This window comes from Artibeus jamaicensis, unplaced genomic scaffold (genome assembly GCF_021234435.1).
Source record: "Artibeus jamaicensis isolate MK-2021 breed Jamaican fruit bat unplaced genomic scaffold, CSHL_Jam_final contig_648, whole genome shotgun sequence".
In the NCBI taxonomy this organism is placed as follows: Eukaryota; Metazoa; Chordata; class Mammalia; order Chiroptera; family Phyllostomidae; genus Artibeus; species Artibeus jamaicensis.
The window spans coordinates 1,171,380-1,190,446 of record NW_026521912.1 but is presented as its reverse complement, the minus strand read 5'-3'; the positions used below and the strand labels follow the sequence as shown (position 1 = coordinate 1,190,446).

General features: G+C 40.7%; 1 protein-coding gene across 5 annotated transcripts in view; it reads right to left on the bottom strand.

Annotated features, from left to right (window-relative positions):
* Nucleotides 1–19,067, bottom strand: part of HNRNPM (heterogeneous nuclear ribonucleoprotein M) — a 44,815-nt gene that overhangs the window by 9,269 nt on the left and 16,479 nt on the right. Inside the window, exons 3-13 of one of the 5 annotated variants that reach the window (XM_037158953.2) lie at nt 18,668–18,720; nt 17,724–17,731; nt 17,547–17,640; nt 15,993–16,031; nt 15,840–15,875; nt 15,009–15,162; nt 14,163–14,212; nt 12,517–12,577; nt 7,769–7,870; nt 6,426–6,470; nt 5,896–5,973 (exon numbers count right to left, since the gene is read on the bottom strand). In XM_037158953.2, coding sequence (XP_037014848.1) covers nt 5,896–5,973; nt 6,426–6,470; nt 7,769–7,870; nt 12,517–12,577; nt 14,163–14,212; nt 15,009–15,162; nt 15,840–15,875; nt 15,993–16,031; nt 17,547–17,640; nt 17,724–17,731; nt 18,668–18,720 — 720 coding nt within the window. Of the gene's footprint in view, nt 1–1,099; nt 1,199–5,895; nt 5,974–6,425; nt 6,471–7,768; nt 7,871–12,516; nt 12,578–14,162; nt 14,213–15,008; nt 15,163–15,839; nt 16,032–17,546; nt 17,641–17,723; nt 17,732–18,667; nt 18,721–19,067 lie in introns of those variants that run through there. The other 4 variants (XM_037158951.2, XM_053670898.1, XM_053670897.1 and 1 more) reach the window with 4 other exon arrangements.

Here is a 19,067-nt window from a genome sequence, read left to right as displayed (position 1 = left end):
CCGTCTCACCCTGGCTGGTGTGGCTCAGTGGATTGAGCACTGGCCAGTAACAAAAAGGTCACCAGTTTGATTCCTAGTCAGGGCACATGCCTGGACTATAGGCCAAGTCCCCAGGTGAGGGTAAGTCAGTTGATTGATATTTCTCTCACACACTGATGTTTCTCTCCCTCTCCCCCTCCCCTCACCTCTCTCTAAAAATAAATAAAATCTTAAAAAAAAAATCCTGTCTCACCAATGAGCTGAATGACAACTCTTTCTATGGCCTCCATATGTTCTAAAACAGCTCAGCTTATACAAACTAGACCGAAAAAGCTTCAAGATTTTCACACCTGGCCCACAGTGTCTCATAAAGACAGAGGCTGAGCACTCTGGGGCTGTAACACAGCAGCTTATCTGCTCTGCACGGTGAGAAACAGGTGAAAATGGAGGACAGGGCAAGGACAGGGTAAAAGGGCAAAGGGAAGTCCACGTTCTAAATTACCTTTGTCAGAAAAAACTTCTAAGCCCAGGAATCTCCTTGCAACACACTAATGAAGGAGAATTAAGCAGTCTCAGAAAAACCTCAACTCAAAACAGGGGAAGATGCCTGTGTAAAGAAGAAAACTGCTTTGCAATCTAACAAAAACAAGAGTTTCTCTGCATGTCAACCAGCCAATACTCCACGCCCTCCAACATCAGAACACTTCTCTGGTTTACCAATCTCTTTCAAAAGCACACTATGCCATCGTGTTGGCTGGAATAGCACCCTGGACTAAGGAGACCCACACCCCCATTCGCAGGACTTTGACAATCTCCACCAGAACTAGAGAGCCACCATTACATAAGTGCAGCAGTTTCAACTCCCCCAGCCACCAAACATCTTGTAGCAATGTGGACCAAGAAGCCACCTGCAAAGACCAAAATAGTACTATGGATAGCAATAAAAAAATTCAAGGACCAGAAGTTTTTATCGAGGTCTATAAAACACACAATTAAAAAAAAGGCTAAGGAACGCCAGCAGACTTTGCCTTAAAAAAAAAAAAAAACCTCCAACATCAGGGTACACCTGCACCCCCAGGGGGTGAACCCTGCTAGCACAGGGCCCAGAGGGCCTTCTTACCCATTCCTCTGCCAAGGGGCTCTCCAAAGCTTCGAGACATTCCCATCTCCTTTCTGGCAAAGTCTCTCTCAAATCCTCCACCCATGCCACGCTCCAGCTCTGTGGAAAAAAATATTACCCTAGGCCTTTCCAGGAATACCATTATATTTTACACATCAACAAAACAAAAAAAAAAATGCCCTGGCTGGTGTAGCTCAGTGGATCGCAGTTTAAATCCCAGTCAGGGCACATGCCTGAGTTGCAGGAAAGTTCCCAGCAGGGAATGCAGGAAAGACAACCATACATTACATTTCTCTCCCTCTCTCCTTCCCTTCCCCTCTAAAGATAAATATAATCTTTTTAAAAAAAATCCACAAAACCCTCTTATAGACACACATGGCAGCCAGCCACCACCAAATCAGCACATTTAGTTTTTCTATAGGAAACCAACATTCATCCTTTATTCCTTAAAAAAATAAAAATAAAAAAGTCACTTCAACTGAATCCCTGAAAACCTACCTTAGTACATGAAAGAGGACCAACTCACAATTCCCATTACAGCTACACACTGGGCACGCTGAGCACCCGCTACTGCAGTAACTGGCAGGGGGGAGCGGGGGAGCCCGCAGAGCATGTTGGGTCAAAGGCAGGCGGCAGGGAGAGCCTGCTTATGTCCCAGTAGCAGCAGGTACATCTCTGGGGCTCTTGCCACATGCCTCACCATTTCATGGAATCCTCACAACCAGCCCACATACCTATATTACCCTCCACCACCACTGCCCCTTTACAAAGAAACTGAGGTTCAAATGACTCTCTAACTTGACCAAGGTCAACATGCTCAGTAAGAAGCAAAGCAAAGGTTGAAACCTAACCTCACGTAAAAGCCCATGCTGTAACACACAAGCACCACTATTTGAATATACACGTGCGCGTGCACACACACACACACAACCGCCCTCAATATAACAGGACTTCTCTACCAACAACTGGAATGGATATGCTGACAGCAGGAACATTTATTTTTTACAATGTCTTTTAAAAACAAAGGTCTTACTGCCTCAAACTCCACCCTCTGAAACCAGAAACCAATGTTCCTGGTAACTGCTGTCAGCATGGACACTGAGCTAGTTGTACATTCTAAAAGAGCATAAGGACAGTTCTCTGACACTTATTTCACCGCAAAATACTGCATCAGTTATTATTTGATATGTGAAAATACTTATTAATTTTTTTACATCCACTCTATCAAGATTTGACATCTCCTATTTGACATCTCCTGTTTGACTAATTAGTCTAATGGTGTCAGCACCTGTGACTATAATATATGCATTATGGTCATCAACTAAACATTAAATTAAATCTAAAACATCTTCACTTCCTCCAAGATGGAGGTGTAGGTGGAAATACTCTGCCTTCTCTCACAACCAAGTTTAAAAACAACAAAGTTTTAGCAACAAAAATGCAGCCAAACCACAGAAAATTGAACTATACGGAAGTCTGACAACAACAAACCCTTCAGCCAAACCAGTAAGAGGGGCAGAGCCAGCAGCAGAGTGGGGTCGGGCAGGAAAGATCCACCGGACCCACCGGTGCGCAACTCAGGATGGCAGGCAGTGGGTGGATCCCAGGTGTGGAGTAGAAGCGGGCAGACCCACTGAGGGCTGACCGCGGCCACACATTCACACGCCAATAACTGTAGAAGGAGCAAGCAGTGAGACTGAGACAGACTGCACATGCCCCAGTGGCGGGAAGCAGCAGAGGGGGCTACTATTTCCCTGCTCTGACCCCACCCCCACATACAGCGTCACAACCCAGCAACCTGGGTGGCCCTGCCCTGGTCAACACCTAAGGCTCCGCTCCTCATACCTAACAGGCAAGAACAGAGCAAAACATTATGGCTCAATAAGAAAATAGCCAAACTCTCAGATGCACAGTTCAAAACACTGGTGATCAGGATGCTCACAGAACTGGTTGATTTTAGTCACAAATTAGAGGAACATATGAAGGCTAAACTAATTGAAATGAAGGGAAATGCACAGGAAACCAATAATGATGGAAAGGAAATTGGGACTCAAATCAAGGGAGTGGACCAGAAGGAAGAAAAAAATGTCCAAACAGAAAAGAATGAAGAGACAAGAATACAAAAAAATGAGGAGAGGCTTAGGAACCTCCAGGACATCTTTAAATGTTCCAACATCCGAATTATAGGGGTACCAGAAGGGGAAGAAGAACAGCCATGAGTGGAAAATTTATTTGAACAAATAATTAAGGAGAACTTATACAATCTGGCAAAGGAAATAGACTTCCAGAAAATCCAGGAAGCTCAGAGAGTCCCAAAGAAGTTGGACCCAAGAAGGAACACACCAAGGCACATCATCATTACATTAGCCAAGATGAAAATGAAGGAGAGAATCCTAGAAGCAACAAGAGATAAGGGGACAGTCACCTACAAAGGAGTTCCCTTCAGACTGTCAGCTGATTTCTCAAAAGAGACCTTATAGGCAAGAAGGGGCTGGAAAGAAGTATTCCAAGTCATGAAATCCAAAGACCTACATCCAAGATTGATCTATCCAGCAAAGCTTTCGTTTAGAATGGAAGGGCAGATAAAGTGCTTCTCAGATAAGGTCAAGTTCAAGGAGTTCATCATCACCAAACCCTTATTATAATAAAATGTTAAAGGGACTTACCTAAGAAAAAGAAGATAAAAAAGATGAACAGTGAAAGGACAGCAAACTCACAGTTATTAACGACCACACCTAAAACAAAAGCAATCTAAGAGGACAGTTAGATCAGGAGCAGAACCACAGAAATGGAGATCACATAGAGGGTTAGTAACAGGGGAGTATGAGAAGAAGGGGGAGAAGGTACAGAAAATAGCATAGACAGTAGGTAGAAAATAGATAGGGGGGAGGGCAAGAATAGTAGGGGAAATATAGAATCTAAAGAACTTGAGACACGTGGTCATAAACTAAAGGGGGGAATGATGGGGGAGGGGGTGTGCAGGGTGGAGGGGAATAAAGAGGGGGAAATAGAACAACTATAATGGCATAATCAATAAAATATATTTTTAAAAATCTTCAACTTTTTCCAGTGATTAAAACTTTCCTTGCTCTGGCTGGGTAGCTCAGTTGGTTAGAGAATCATCCTGATGCACCAAGATTGTGGGTTCGATCCCCGATCAGGGCATATATGAGAATCAACCAATGAATGCCTCAATAAGTGGAACAAACAAACGCGTCCCCCGGCCCTATCCTCTCTCAAATTAAAAAAAAAAATTCCTTGGACTCAGACAGCACTCAAGGGCTCTAGAGTTGATCCTGCCCAATCAGTAACTCAGAACATCTCAGAACACAACCTAACACACATCCTCCACTGTGACTCTCCACGAGAACGAGCCCTTTAAATCTTCAGTCACCAGGCCCAGACTGTAACTTCTTCATTTCAGTTGCCAGGTCACCAGGACTTTGTCCACATGGCTCGGCACAGCTCCCATCCTATTTCCATCTACTGCTACATCACATCTGTCTACTCGAAGTAACAACCCAAATCCCATTTCTAATGACTCATCTGTTCTGAGTAAATACTTTATCAAGCCAGACTTCTCCAGCTCTCATTTTTATAAAAAATCCAATGAGCACATAAGCCACAGACAACCCTGAGAGCACAATGGCCACACAGACCTTTGTCCCTTCATTCCTAAGTCATAATGAAAACCTTCCCACACCTTTTCCCCATCATTTAGAATAAGGTACCTCATGAAGAACAGTTTATTCATCAAGAATATCTTTTTCCAACTGACAGTTAATGTCCATCCTATTAAGATATGATTGCTCTATACTATCTCCACATTATCCATTACTACAGACCAGCAAAGAAAGGTTTAACCCCAACTCTTTAATGACTTCCCATTCCAAAGATGTTATGTATATAAAGTAAGCAGTGTTCCGACAGGTGGGGCCAGAGTCCACCACACCCAGAGGATTTTAGAAAGATGGACTACAGGTTTCTCAGGGCACACTCAACAGCTCTGCTGGTGAGGGGGGCTGATGCCAGTGCTAGTGGCAATTCTAAAAGGCAGGAACAAAGCATATTAAGAGCCAGACTCTGGAGCCAGATAGCCCGGGTCAATATCCCAATATTATAAGCCATGTGACCTTAGGCAAGTCACTATGGGCCTCAGTTTCTGATGAAATGGGGATAACAGTACCTACACATCATGTGGTTCTTGTAAGGATTAAATGAAAACACAGTTTTTATAATTAATATTATCATTATATTTTTGTTAAGAGGTTGAAAGGGCAGTAAGATTTAAATGATAATACACAAAAATTTGCATTACATAGAAATTAATGCCTCGGCTCACAAGAGTCATCAGAGTAGATGATCAAGAACCCATCAATCCAGCACTCCAGGGTAGACATAAATATCAAAATGGTTAAAGAAACTAATCCCTTACACTTGGAGACCATGTTAAAGTATGCAAAACATAAACACATGTGTCTATACAATGTTTCCTAATGTTAACAGGCAATAAGAAAGCTTTAAAATTTTATTGGACAATTACTAGGAAGATTCAGAACACAACATCTTAGTAGTTTAGTGACTAAGAGAATAAACATTCACCTACCATTAAGTCTAACTTCTGAAATACAAACTTACAATTTTACTGATATTTAAGGCAATTTTAAGACATTTGATTCAGTAAAAATTGGAAGAGGAGAATCATTTATTTAAAATGGGTCTGCTGCCTAAAGGTCACCTAAGAGCCAACAGCCAGCACAAGGTAAGAGCAAGCAGGAAGGTAACACTTGTCTTACCGTTTATTCTGCCCATGTTCATCCCAGATCCAAATCGACCCATGTTTTCCATACCACCACCAAAGGGCCCCTCCATGCCTGAAAGAGAATTTGCATTTCAGAACCACCCCTGAGACTCCTTACACTGATCAGGAATAGAAAACTGTTCTCACAAGTTTCATCTTGGGCATTTCTATTTTCTGCCAGAAACTTACTTACCAAAGTTTGGGGGTTTGGGGGAGGGGATGCTACTGCCCTCAAAAAGTCGATCTGGTCTGATCCACCCCCTCCAGGAATAGGCAGACAAAAGAGGCCCAGAGAGATGAAGTGATTTGCCCAAGGTCACAGAGCCAGTAAGTGATAAAGCCAGACCCAAAAGCCAAGATATTCAACTGGAAGGATCAACAGGTGAAAGTAATTTCAAGACTAAAATTTTTTGGAAACCAAAGTGAGAATTTCATGCAGAGCTTCAGAGAAAAGAAAGAGGGAGGAAAAGAGAGACAACCATACCTAAAAACAATTACATTTGTACTTCATTTTAAATTTCTTACCTCCCATTTTATTTATTCCAAATCCTATGCCTTCCATTCCCATTCCTTAAAAAGAAAAAGTCAATGCAAACTAAAATTATGTCAAAGCAGTAACATTTTGAATTTAAAAAACACAAGAAATTCTAAAGCAGCAGATGTATAAAATATCCCTGATTACTAATATATTTTAATTGTCAAGAAAAGAGGGGTACAGCCCTACCATCTTGACTGTCAATCACATTCCAGGAAAACTATTCAAGCCTTTAACAGAATAATCACTTTATGACTCAAAATTCTGTAGGGTCCACATAGTTTAATTAAATGACCAAGGCAGACAGTTTTTTAACATGAAATATAATGATCAAGTACAGACTAGGGAACATTCACTAGAAGCTTATTTTAAGAAGAAGTCAATTTAAAATCCCTGTGAAAGCTAAAATTCCCTAAGTAAAAAGCAGTTGTAAAAACACCAAGGCTTCCTCCCCCAACCCCAGCCTTCCTCTTAGATGCTAGGCAGGAGGGTGTGCTGGCTGAGAGTAGCAGAGCCATCTGAGATGATGGCCCAGGCCACTGGGATCAGCTCCAGAGTTTAAGCTGACAGGAATACAAGCAATATATAGAACTGACAGTAGCAGGGTAGATGGGCCCCCACCTTGCAATTCAAAGGATTTCAAGAAAGATCTAAGCCTGAAGTTATAAAAATAAAGTCTCTCTTAATAGTATATAAATGCCTCATTGCAGAGAAATGCAAATGCTAAACAGCAAAGTTTAATGTTTATTCTGCATTTCCAAGCTTTCATTCATTAGCTATTTCTTATCTTCTTGAACACCACTGTGCATCACATGCCCAGTGGCCTCCAACAGCTATGCTGTCATGCAATGAGCCCTTCACCATGAGTGAGCCCCCACAATGGATGTTTTTTGCATCCATCAATGCCCCTACCTCTAAAAGCTATGTCAACACCAAAGCCTGAGCCCAAGGAAGTCTGGGTAATAGACTACAGCAGTGCTGTGGTCCCATGGCTGGAGACCTACAGTCTCTGTCACTAACTGAGAGTGTGACCTTGAGCAACTCTCTGGCTTGCCTCCTTTAATCAAATGGCTTAACTATCTCTGCTCAGGTCAGGCAAGGATAAAATGCTACAGTACGATGGCTTTAGAAAGAAACTTGAACTCAGAAAAAAAATACAAAACACTGCCTTTATCAAAAATGAATCAGAGATGAGGGAATTTTGTCCCAATTAAATCTTTATTCCTTTTGAATTACTCAATGTCCAATTATCCCAATAATTAATAATTTTAACTATGTAGTAACTTTTAACTTCCCCACAAATCCTCAATCAAGGCAACACTGTAATTCTCACCTGCAGGTCCTATGTTTCCCATGCCAATGCCTTTATTCAGGTGATTGGCATCAATAGGCTGCCCTCCTGGTCCTAACCCCATTCCAATACCACCAAGTCCATCTGAAAGGAAAACAGAAAGTCAGAAGTGTAGATTCCACTAACTTAGAATAAACCATGACCCTCAAAGGCAAAGAGCCACAGTCACCATGTTCCACTCCCACACACCGAACTCAACACTGGTATAATTTAGGAGTTCTTTTCAAGGCATAACCTTTTTTTTTTTTTTAAGATTTTATCTATTTTTGGAGAGAGGGGATGAGGGAGAAAGGAGAGAAACATCAATGTGTGGTTGCCTCCCATACGCCCCCCCCACTGGGGACCTGGCCCACAATCCAGGCATGTGCCCCCACTAGGAATCGAACCAGCAACCCGTTGCTTCATAGCCTGGGCTCAAGGCATAACCTTTTATATGCAGTTACAGATTAAGACTTTATTGTATGTATATACAAGGGCAACTAAAAGTTCACTTGCAAGTTACAGAGAATTACGAATAACTCCCACAAATATGCCCACCTCCACTTCCCAGCCTGGTAGCCGAAGTACTTCTCCTATGAAAGATCAGTGTTATAAGCCAGCCAATTAGCCACTAGGCATACTGTATGCTCTGACTCTGATGCAGGTGGTTTTAATAACAATGGTTTTAATAACAATGAAGTTAGTGGATTTACAGAACCCATCCTCTACCCAGAAAACTTCTTAACTCACGGACAGATACCTAAATAATAATGAAGTTAGTGGATTTACAGAAGCCCACCCTCAACTTCATACTCCACAAACAGGGACCCAAGAATACAGACTGGCCTCAAAATAGCCACCAAGGCCTGAGATACTGTAAGACATTTGCAAAGCTCTAGTCTGAGGCCTAAACCAAGACCAGGCAAGTGGTTTTTAAATGGAAAAAAAAAGTTCATTACAAAGGGAGGTGGGGGGAGACAGAAAAGGGTATGGGGGTGTTAAAGGATGATGGAAGGAGACTTGATTTGCAGTGAACACATAGTCAATATACAGATGATGTATTAGAATTGTACACCTGAGACCTGTTTAATTTTATTAACTGATGTCACCTCGATAAAGTCAATAAAAAAACCCAGAGTATGGGTATTTAATCTGATTAATGCCCATTTTTAAACTGCACAGAAACAGCAGCAAGAAATCACCTAAGTTACTTACTCCCCAAAGCACCTTTCAAGACTACCGTCTGAAATGTGCTCAGCAACCAAAAGCCACAGATAATGGTCTCCCTGGGGCCCAGTGAATGCCTGCCATAGTTGCCAAGCAGCACCCAGCTCCTGAAGGTCAACAAGAGCCATCACCCTAAACCTGGATAATCACTACAAGTGATCACACTGATTATAACCAAAAAAAAATGTAGCCCTTCAACAAACAATTGTTAACTTTCAACAGATAAGCCACCTGCTATTCTTAAAGACATCAACCTCCCATCAACACCTACCTCTATTATGCTTCTATCCTAAACTGCAAAGGCACTCAAGAGCTAGCATTCTAGTCTCTGAGGGTCCCAAACTTAACGCATTGCTCCCAGACTGGACGCGATGACAACAGCCTTGCCCCAGAGCTTTACCTAGTGGGAAGTCTGCCCTAACACAGCACAAGCAGATCCTACCCCCACCTATCCCCTATCCTTCCCACCATCTTCCTCCCACATGCTAGCCTGGCCTGCACTGATAATTGCCCAACCTTCATGCTACAACGGAGTCTCATTCCCACGGTGGTGTGTGCACGAGCTCAGCTCACCTGTTGGCTTTCCAGATGGAGTGGCTAGGGCTTTAATTAATGTGCGCCCTTTCCATCTCTGTGAAGACCTACCAACTAGCCTTCCCAGTCGCAGCACAGGTTTTCACCTGGATGTTACAAATAACCCTATATAAAAATTTTGATTGCTGCACTTCACATACCATAAGATTCACTGATTTGAAGTGTAAGCTCAGTGATTTTTAGTATATCCCCAAGTTATGAAATTACCACCACCATCTAATTCTACACATTTTCATCACCCCCAAAAGAAAACCCATTCCCATTATCAGTCACTCTCCACTAACTCCTCTCCCCAGCCCTGGGCAACCATTAATACACTTTCTGCCTACAGATTCACCTGTTCTAGATGTTTCCTATAGATGGAATCAAGTCTCATCCATGCTGTAATATGTATCAGCACTTCATTCCTTTTTATGGCTGAGTAATGCTTCATTGTGTAGGTTTACCACATTGTACTTATCCACTCATCAGCTGAAATCATGCTATCAACTTCCATGTATGAGCTTCTGTGTGGAAGTGAGTTTTTAGATCTCTTAAAGAGTGTACTTAGGAGTGGAATTGCTAGGCTATATGGTGATAACAAGTCTTTCTGAACCCAAGTGCAGCATAGCTTGAATTCCCTTTGCAGTTTTGGGTTCCTCATTCCCATTAAGACACTTAAAAAAAAAAAAAAGATTTTATTTATCTTTAGAAGGGAAGGAGAGAGGGAGAGAAACATCAATGTATGGTTGCCTCTAGTGCATCCCCTGCTGGGAACTGGCCTGCAACCCAGGCATGTGCCCTGACTGGGAATCGAACTGCGATCCTCTGGCTTGCAGACCTGCGCTCAAATCCACTGAGCAACACCAGCCAGGGCCCCCACCAAGACACTTTTCGAAATGCCCAACTACATCCTCTATATCCTGGACAGCCAGCCTGCCTCACCACAAAGTAATCCTAACAATCCTTGCTAAATTGTAAATCTGCTCATTTTTCACCCTGAGAAAAATTTATGTAAAAAAAAAAACAAAACCACAAAAACCTCTTGAATTTTTCCCTCAAGAATGGTCAAGCATGTCAAAACAAGGAAGACACAGTTCTGGCCAAGATTAAGGCTTGGGTAGAAACCCTTCACTTCCTTGCACAACCAAAAGGAGTATAACAACCAATCTAAAATCAACAACCAACCAAAAGTGCCAGAAAATCAAATTGCATGGAACTCTTGACAACCAAGAAATTAAAGAAAAAGTCAACCAGAACAACCAGAATGGTAAGGTAGACTGCACGGGCCAACTCTGAAAACCACAGTGAGGTGGCTGACTTGCAGAGCTGGCAGAGCTGCGCAGAGCTGCACGGGAGGGACTGACTGAAGGGAAAAACTGAGACTCAGAGCTGACATGGGCTATGGCTCAGTAGGCTATGGTGGGAGATAGTCTATTGGAAAGTGTGCTAGACACAGGCAGGCGAGTTGCACTGGTCCCTCTCTGGCCCCTCCCCCACAGGAAGGGGAGCAGAGCAGCAAGGAGATTTGCCCTGCTGGGGTGAATACCTAAGACCCCACTCCCTTATAAACTATCAGCTCTAAGATAAAATATGGCCCAAATCAAAGAACACAGCAAAACCTCAGAAACAGAACTAAGCAAGGAGATAGCCAACCTATCTGATGGAGAATTTAAAGCCCTGGTAATCAAAATGTTCACAGATCTGATTGAGCTTGGTCAAAAAATGAAAGAACAAATGAAAGATACTCAAAATGAAATAAAGCAAAATATTCAGAGAACCAACAGTGACCAGAAGGAAACCAGGATTCAAAGCAACAATTTGGAACAAAAAAAAAAAAAAAAAGAAAAAGAAAAAAACATCCAACTGGATCAGAATGAAGAAACAAGAATCCAAAAAAATGAAGAGAGACTGAAGATTCTCTGGGACAACCTGAAACGTTCCAATATCCCAATTATATGGGTGCCAGGAGAAGAACAGCAGCAAGAAATGGAAAACTTACTTGAACAAATGATGAAGGAAAACTTCCCCAATCTGGAGAAGGAAATAGACTTCCAGAAAGTCCAGGAAGCTCAAAGAGTTCCAAAGAAGTTGGACCCAAGGATGCACACACCAAGGCACATCATAATTACATTGCCCATGATTAAAGATAAGGAAAGAATCCTAAAAGCAGCAAGAGAAAGGGAGACAGTTATCTACAAAGGTGTTCCCATAAGACTGTCAGCTGATTTCTCAAAAGAAACCTTGCAGGCAAGAGGGAGCTGGAAAGAAGTATTTGAAGTCCTGAAAGGCAAGGAACTACATCCAAGATTACTCTATCCAGCAAAGCTATCATTTAGAATGCAAGAGCAGATAAATTGCTTCCCAGATAAGGAGGTCAATTAAAGGAGCTCATTATCACCAAACCCTTATTAGATGAACTGTTAAAGAGACTTATCTAAGAAAGAGAAGATCAAAAATATGAATAAAATGACAACAAACTCATGACTATCAAAAAATGAACCTAAAAGAAAAGAAAAACAAAAACAAAAACTAAGCAAACAGCCAGAACAGGAACAGAATCAGAGAAATGGACATCACACAGAGGGAGTTCGGTGGGGAAGGGAAAGGGAGGAATAGGAAAAAAGGTACAGGGAAGAAGCAGCATAATTAGTAGGCATAAAATAGATGGGGAGAGCTAAAAAATGGTATAAAAAACAGAGGACTCAAAGAACTTATTATATGTACAACCCATGGACATGAACCAAGGTGGGGGGGAATGCTGGAGGGTTGGGGGGCAGGGCAGAGGGGGGACAGAAGGAGAAAAACTGTACTAGCATAATCAATAAAAATACTTAAAAAATCGTCAAGCATACTACAGAATAACATGGCGCAGTTTCAAGAGTAATTGCAGTTTTCTGGTTAGTATAACTCAAATTCTAAATCTCAGCCACAATAATTGAGACACTTACGGGGAAGTTGTTGTGGACGCTCAGGAGGGAAAAAATCTCCCTTTGGTAAGGCCCTCTCATCCTAAAAAAGAAAGAGAAGACTGTTTGCAACAGCAAAAGGCGAAAATGATACCCATCAACATAAGACTGGTTTGAAAAACTATGATACCCCCTCACCAAGGAAAACCATGCTAGTATCAAAAGAAATGGGGGTGATTTCTTAGAAGCTTTTGTATAAAGCAGGAAAGATGAAAATATACACTCATGTATATACTGTGGGGGATAGATAGGACCTGGGTATGAAGCAAAAGCAAGACTCTCTCACTATCTTTTTCATACTTTTGGACTTTAAATGACATGAAGCAATTTATCTATCCATTTATTTTTTTGCAAATTGGCTTTCTTTTTATTTATTTACTTTTAGACAGAGGAGAATGAAGAAAGGGAGAGAAATATCAATATGTGCTTGCCTCTCATACACACCACACGAGGGAACCTGGCCCAAAGCCCAGGCATGATGTCCTACCTGGGAAATTGAACTGGCAACCCTTTGGTTCTCAGGCCAGCACTCAGTCCACTGAGCCACACCAGCCAGGATGTAATGATCCTTTGTATGGATCATTGAATGTTCCTTTGTAGTTCCCTCCTGAATGTCAGTGCTAACTACATTGCCCTCACCATGTTCCAGTCATGCTTGTATTAACTGTTATTTCTGGCACAGCCACAGGGACAATGTTTATATTGAAGCACTTCAAGAGAACTTTAAAGGCTGTCTACACCAAAGACTTAATAAGGTTCAAAACAGGTATGATGCTAACTAAACATACTGAAAATTGGAAACCCAGATATACAACTATTCTTTTGAAATTGATCACTTGCTTAAGTAGGATACTCAATTGACCTCCTAACCATGTTAATCAGCCAACTGTGCGGAGAAAAATATATCTGAAGTTAGAGGTACCTGAGCTGTCATAAATGTGCTCACCACAGCCATACCCTAAACTCAGACCAGCAATTTTCAACCGTTTTTCATTTCATGGCACCTATGTAAACTGATTACTACAATTGTGTGGCACACCAAAAACTATTTTTTGCCAATCTGACAAAAAAATAGGTATAATTTTGATTCATTCACACCACTTGGCTATTACTATGTTGGCTGTTGCCATTAAAAAAAATACTTTACTCCTTTATTTTTAGAGAAAGGGGAAGGGAGAAAGAGAGGGAGAGAGATCAAATAGATCTGTAGCTTCTCCCCATACACACCCCTACCAGGGAACCCAACCCACAACCCAGGCATTGAACTGGTGACCTTTTGCTTTGCAGGGCAATGCCTGACCAATGGAATCACATGGGTCAGGGTGCTTTCTCAGTTTATTTAGTTTGACAAACTATGCGAAAAGAGGTCACTATCCCTGACTAAATAATCGGGTATCAGATAATTTAATACAGAATTATACACCTGAAATCTATAATTTTATTAACCAGTGTCACCCTAATAAATTTAATTATAGTTAGGTATTGCTTGTTTTAAGTAGTCTTATGGCCCACTGGCTGAAAATCACTCTTAGACTGATCCATAAATAATGGCTATGTGCGTACTCCAAATAATTCATTTCTGCTAGACTTATTTGAGTATATTATGGAGAAAGAGCCCATTAACTTACCATTTTCACGTGCATTGGTCTATCAAATAGCAGTTGGCCATTAAACATAGCTGGTATTACAATTAAGGCTATTTCTTACAATTCTAAGAACATGTATAGCAAGAGAGAAATGAGAAAAACAATTCAATTGGTACCAGTCCCTCTAAACAATGAATTTACCAGCAGTTCTTATTTCTCACTACATTTCAAGTATTTGTGTTTAGTTCTCAAGTCAGCATAAAAGGAAAATAAAGCTCAAAGGGGGAAAAAAGAAGTAAACTTCACCTTACAGTTTAGGTACAGGGCTTCATTCATACAGCCTTATACTTTTTGCCAAGCCATCCTCTTAAGCACTGGCATCAGTTTTCTGTATGTATCCAGTGGGCCAGGTATCCTAACATTTTTCATGTTTTCTGGGCAAACATTCAGTATGTTTTGCCTGAATTTAGTGACTGTGTTCCTCATAGTGGGATTCTCCACTATGGCATAGGATAACAAGTAAGTGCTGCTTCTAGAATGATGTCAATCCACTAAGAAGACAGGGCCCTGCAAAGGCTTACATATGAAATAATTAAATTTCTCTCCAGCAGCATATGATTTGGACTTCCCCCTTCAAACCAGACTCCTTGAAAAAAAATCACAGAAAAAGAGCACTCATGGGAATCTGCCTACTTTCTCAGCCCTTCTTCTATCTAAACAAGGCTAAAACAATTCCATCCCAGAGAACTTTCAAACTCCACAGAAATGCATTCCTCTAGTCACTCAGGAAATAGTGGTACATAAAGTTACCACTTCCACACACAAACCTGTATTACTAATACAATTACAGAAACATTCACCAAGAGTTAAATTCCAGTAAAAGGATACATATAGCTTGCACAGCTTCAATGGACTGTTCAAAAGTAACAGTGCCTATTCCACGACTTTTTCCATCTTTATCTTCAAGAATGTCTGCCCGGACCACCACACCGGCCATACTAAAAACTTCCTTCAGTTTCTTCCAGCCAACTTTATAATCCAGCTAATCATGAGAAGGGGAATGAAATTTGCAAAGTAAATGTCTTAAGAAAAACAATTTTAATTACATGCATGCAACATGCTTTGGTGGGAACAAGCATTAGAAAAACATGTCACAAAAACTTATGGACTTCAGTGGGATTTTTCAAGTAGGATTATAAAGCTGGCCTTAACTTCCACTTAAGCTGTTTTTAGTCACTGCATATTCATAATGCTTATATCTGAATATTAAAAATAAAAAATTGTTCCCTAGAGTTTATCATCACTCTCCCGTACCCACTTTCTTTTAAAAATATTTCACTTTGCAATGAAAGGCATTATCATTTACCCCAGACACAAGAGAAAAACGTCAGTGTATAATCTCCACTCGGAAACTTTTTTATGCTGCACCGAAATAAACCCAAGAACGCGCAGACTCAGGCGCCACTTTTAGAAATACTAGCAAAACACAGTAGACACAGACCCATGGGACCACAGTCAAACCTGTGACTTATGACTGCAATGGTCATTAGGAAACAAATACAACTCCAAAGTTGATTTTAAAAAATAGATCAAGAAGATAACATAACCGTCTAAAGTTTTTCTTCTCAAATATCAAATCTACTTTTCTAACACACTGACAAGATTATTTCATAAAGTTCTGATTTTTTTTCTACTTCAAACACTGTTTCGTTTACTTACATTTGCTACAAATACTGTGCTTCCAAGTCTTCCAGCCTGTAATGCATGGATAATCTCATTTGGGATGTTAGGATTATTTAGGATACTGGGTGGGATATTAATCATTCCTGGGCCACCTGGTCCCATACCCATCCCACCAGTCGTAGCCATCACCTTTTGCATTGCTCTCCTGGCATGTTCACCATCAGGATCCTAAAACGAGCAAAAAAGTGTTACTGACCCAGTGACAACTAAAACCATGCGTGCACAGTAAGTGATATGCCCAAAATTTCAGAAATTGAGAGGTTGTTTGAAAAGCATTTCTCAAAATCTAAAACAAGAAACTCAAATTAACTAAACCACCAGGCCAGAAAGATCCCAGCTAAAGGAACAAGAAAGAAATGGTGTAAAACTTAGCTCTCAAATGAATTAAGTAAAAAATAAAATAAAAGGAGGTGTGGTGTAGTGGGAGTTCTGACATAATTAGTTGACTTAATATAGCACTTCCAGATTTAAATAAGATCTTCACAGGCTTGGTATAGTTGAATCTTACTAATTCCATGGGGTTTTGTAATTCCTGCAAACCCCATCAGTGATTTTTCCAAAGGTCTGAAAACAGTTCGAGATCACCAAGGTACTCCATCCTTCACGTTATTCAGGCGTCTGACTCCTGTATAAAGTCTGGACAGGTTTGTGAAGCTCTGGTATTTACACCATTGAAATCCCTGCCCTTTCATGTATCACACATTCAACACACAAGAGAACAAACCCTACAACACTTTCCTCCCTGACGTCTGAATACACTGACCTTCCTCAGAGAAAAACAGGTAAAAATAAGTCCAGAAGTGACAACAACAAAAACAAAAACAAAACCCCTCTCTTCCTTGAAGGAGAAAAGGGATTTGATTTGGATTAGATATGAAACATTTTGGTCACAATAAACTCAATTTTAAAGAGACAAAAAAAAAAAAAAAAAAAAAAGAGCCCTGGCTGGCGTAGCTCAGTGGATTGAGCGCGGGCCTGGGAACCAAGCAACCACGGTTCATTGCCCAGTCAGGGCACATGCCTGGGTTGCAGGCTAGTTCCCAGCAGAGGACACACAAGAGGCAACCTTACATTAGTATTTCTCTCCTTCTCTCCTTCCCTTCCCTTCTAAAGATAAATAAAAAATATATATATATAAAAAAAAGAGCCCTGACTGGTGTAGCTCAATGGGTTAGGCATTGTCCCACAAACTGAAAGTTCACTGGTTCAATTCCCAGTCAGGTCATGGTACATGCCTAGGTTGGAGGCCAGGACCCCAGTTCGGGACATGCAAAAGGAAGCTGATCGGTGTTCCTCTCCCTTTTTCTCCTTCCCTTCCCCTCTAAAAATAAACAAGTGAAATACTTTTAAAAAATAGGTTAACAGCAAGAATTTTTTTAAAAAAAAGAAACAAAAACAAAACAAAAAAGATGGGCCAAGAACAGGGGGGTCAAACTGGGTAAAACTGTAGGTATAGAACCCTTTAAAAACAACAGAAAACCATAGGTTCGGCTTGAGTGCCTGAGAAAACACACTTAGCCACAAACTCAAACTTTTTATAGGAGTGACTGCTGAAGCCTACAACTGACCCTCTTCTTTAAACACATTCCTTAAAACATAGTCCAGAACTATTTTAATCTTTTCCTATTTCCAAATAGGACAACTCAGTAATTACAAACAATATCCAGTGTTTCAAGAGCTTACTTCTTTGACTTTCAGTGGTCTTCCACTCAGACTATGCTTGTTTAGAACTTCAGCAGCCTTTTTCATGCTCTCTTCCATCTTGAATTCAACAACGCTATGAAGAGTTGAAAGGAAATGAGTGAAACCAGTTCTGTAACTCACGGTTCAATTGCTAATAAGTAACTAGACAATACTTACGCACATCCCTTTGGAAGAGGCCACAGACCAATCAGAAGAGCAAGGAAAGGGGGAAAAAAGAACAGAAAAAAAAAAAACCAGTAAATAACAATGACAGTTATAAAAATGATGTATGTAACAAAGTTAGGGTTTTTTTTTTTTTTAAATCGACCCTTCTAAAAGGAAGCTGAAGAAGTGTCTTGCCTAGCCTTCCTTATTAAAAGCTGGGCTCCTCATTATCTCCTTTTCCTGCACATTACAAGCATTGCACTACAGGTGCTAAAGTTATAATAAGCAGACCTAAATTCAGGTTCTCCAAAAAAACAAAACAAAAAAAAACCTCACACAAACTTTAGATATTTCTCTCTGTATTCAATCAAGTCCTTATCATACTCCTCCTAAATCCATCCCTTCCATAAATTGAGCTCATCCTTTTAATTATTCTAAACCATTCTATTCCACGACAAAAAATAGTTTATTTTCTCTTTAAACTAGGCCAATTTTAAACGTTCAGGTTTTAAATATTTGTTTTACAATTTACTGGCACAGAGGCAACTTTTTGTAATCTTTGGTTCACACAACTTTCAAATTCAGCAAACAACCACGAATAACATTTTCTAGACAAGAACACACGTTTTACATTAATATACCACCACTAAAATTCCATGCATAATTCACACACAGCCAATTCCTCTGTTAACAAAGAGACAATGCTACGATTGGTCCCCAGTAATCAAAATTGGGCATCCAAACAGAATACCAAAAAGCTCTTTGGCCAGCCATTTGGAAAAGCGGGACTCCTTTTGCAAAGCCCTTCCCACCCCACTCCAATGTTTGGCAAAATCAAACATGGCTACTATAACATGAGTGCTCACTGCCTTCCTGATTTCATTCGATTCCACGCCACCATACAGTTACATTTTTCATGTAGTAAATCCACAGAAGAAATTCTCTCAGACACTTACCCTTGACTTTCCTTCAGCGTCCATTAAGAGCTCCACGTATGTTACCTCACCAACTACAAATCAGTTTCCAGACGACACATAAACCAAGGGAGAAAAGCCAAGAAAACAATGGGAATTTAGAACAATCATCAGCAACCTTGTATGGAGCCTCTGCCTTATAAGAAAGCCCAGAAACACTCCATATTCTCTAAACCACAGAACTAGGCATTACAGGTGTGCAGTAAAGATAGGTGAAACTCATTAACAATATGTCCTTGATGTTCCTCCCACCACAAACAAACAATTTCCACAGATTTCCATATCAATTTCTCTGTCTGGACTCTCATTCATGACTAAAGGCAATCCAAATCTATAGGAAAGAAGTCTGCGTAATTCCCTTTTTGGGAGAAGGGAGGAAAAA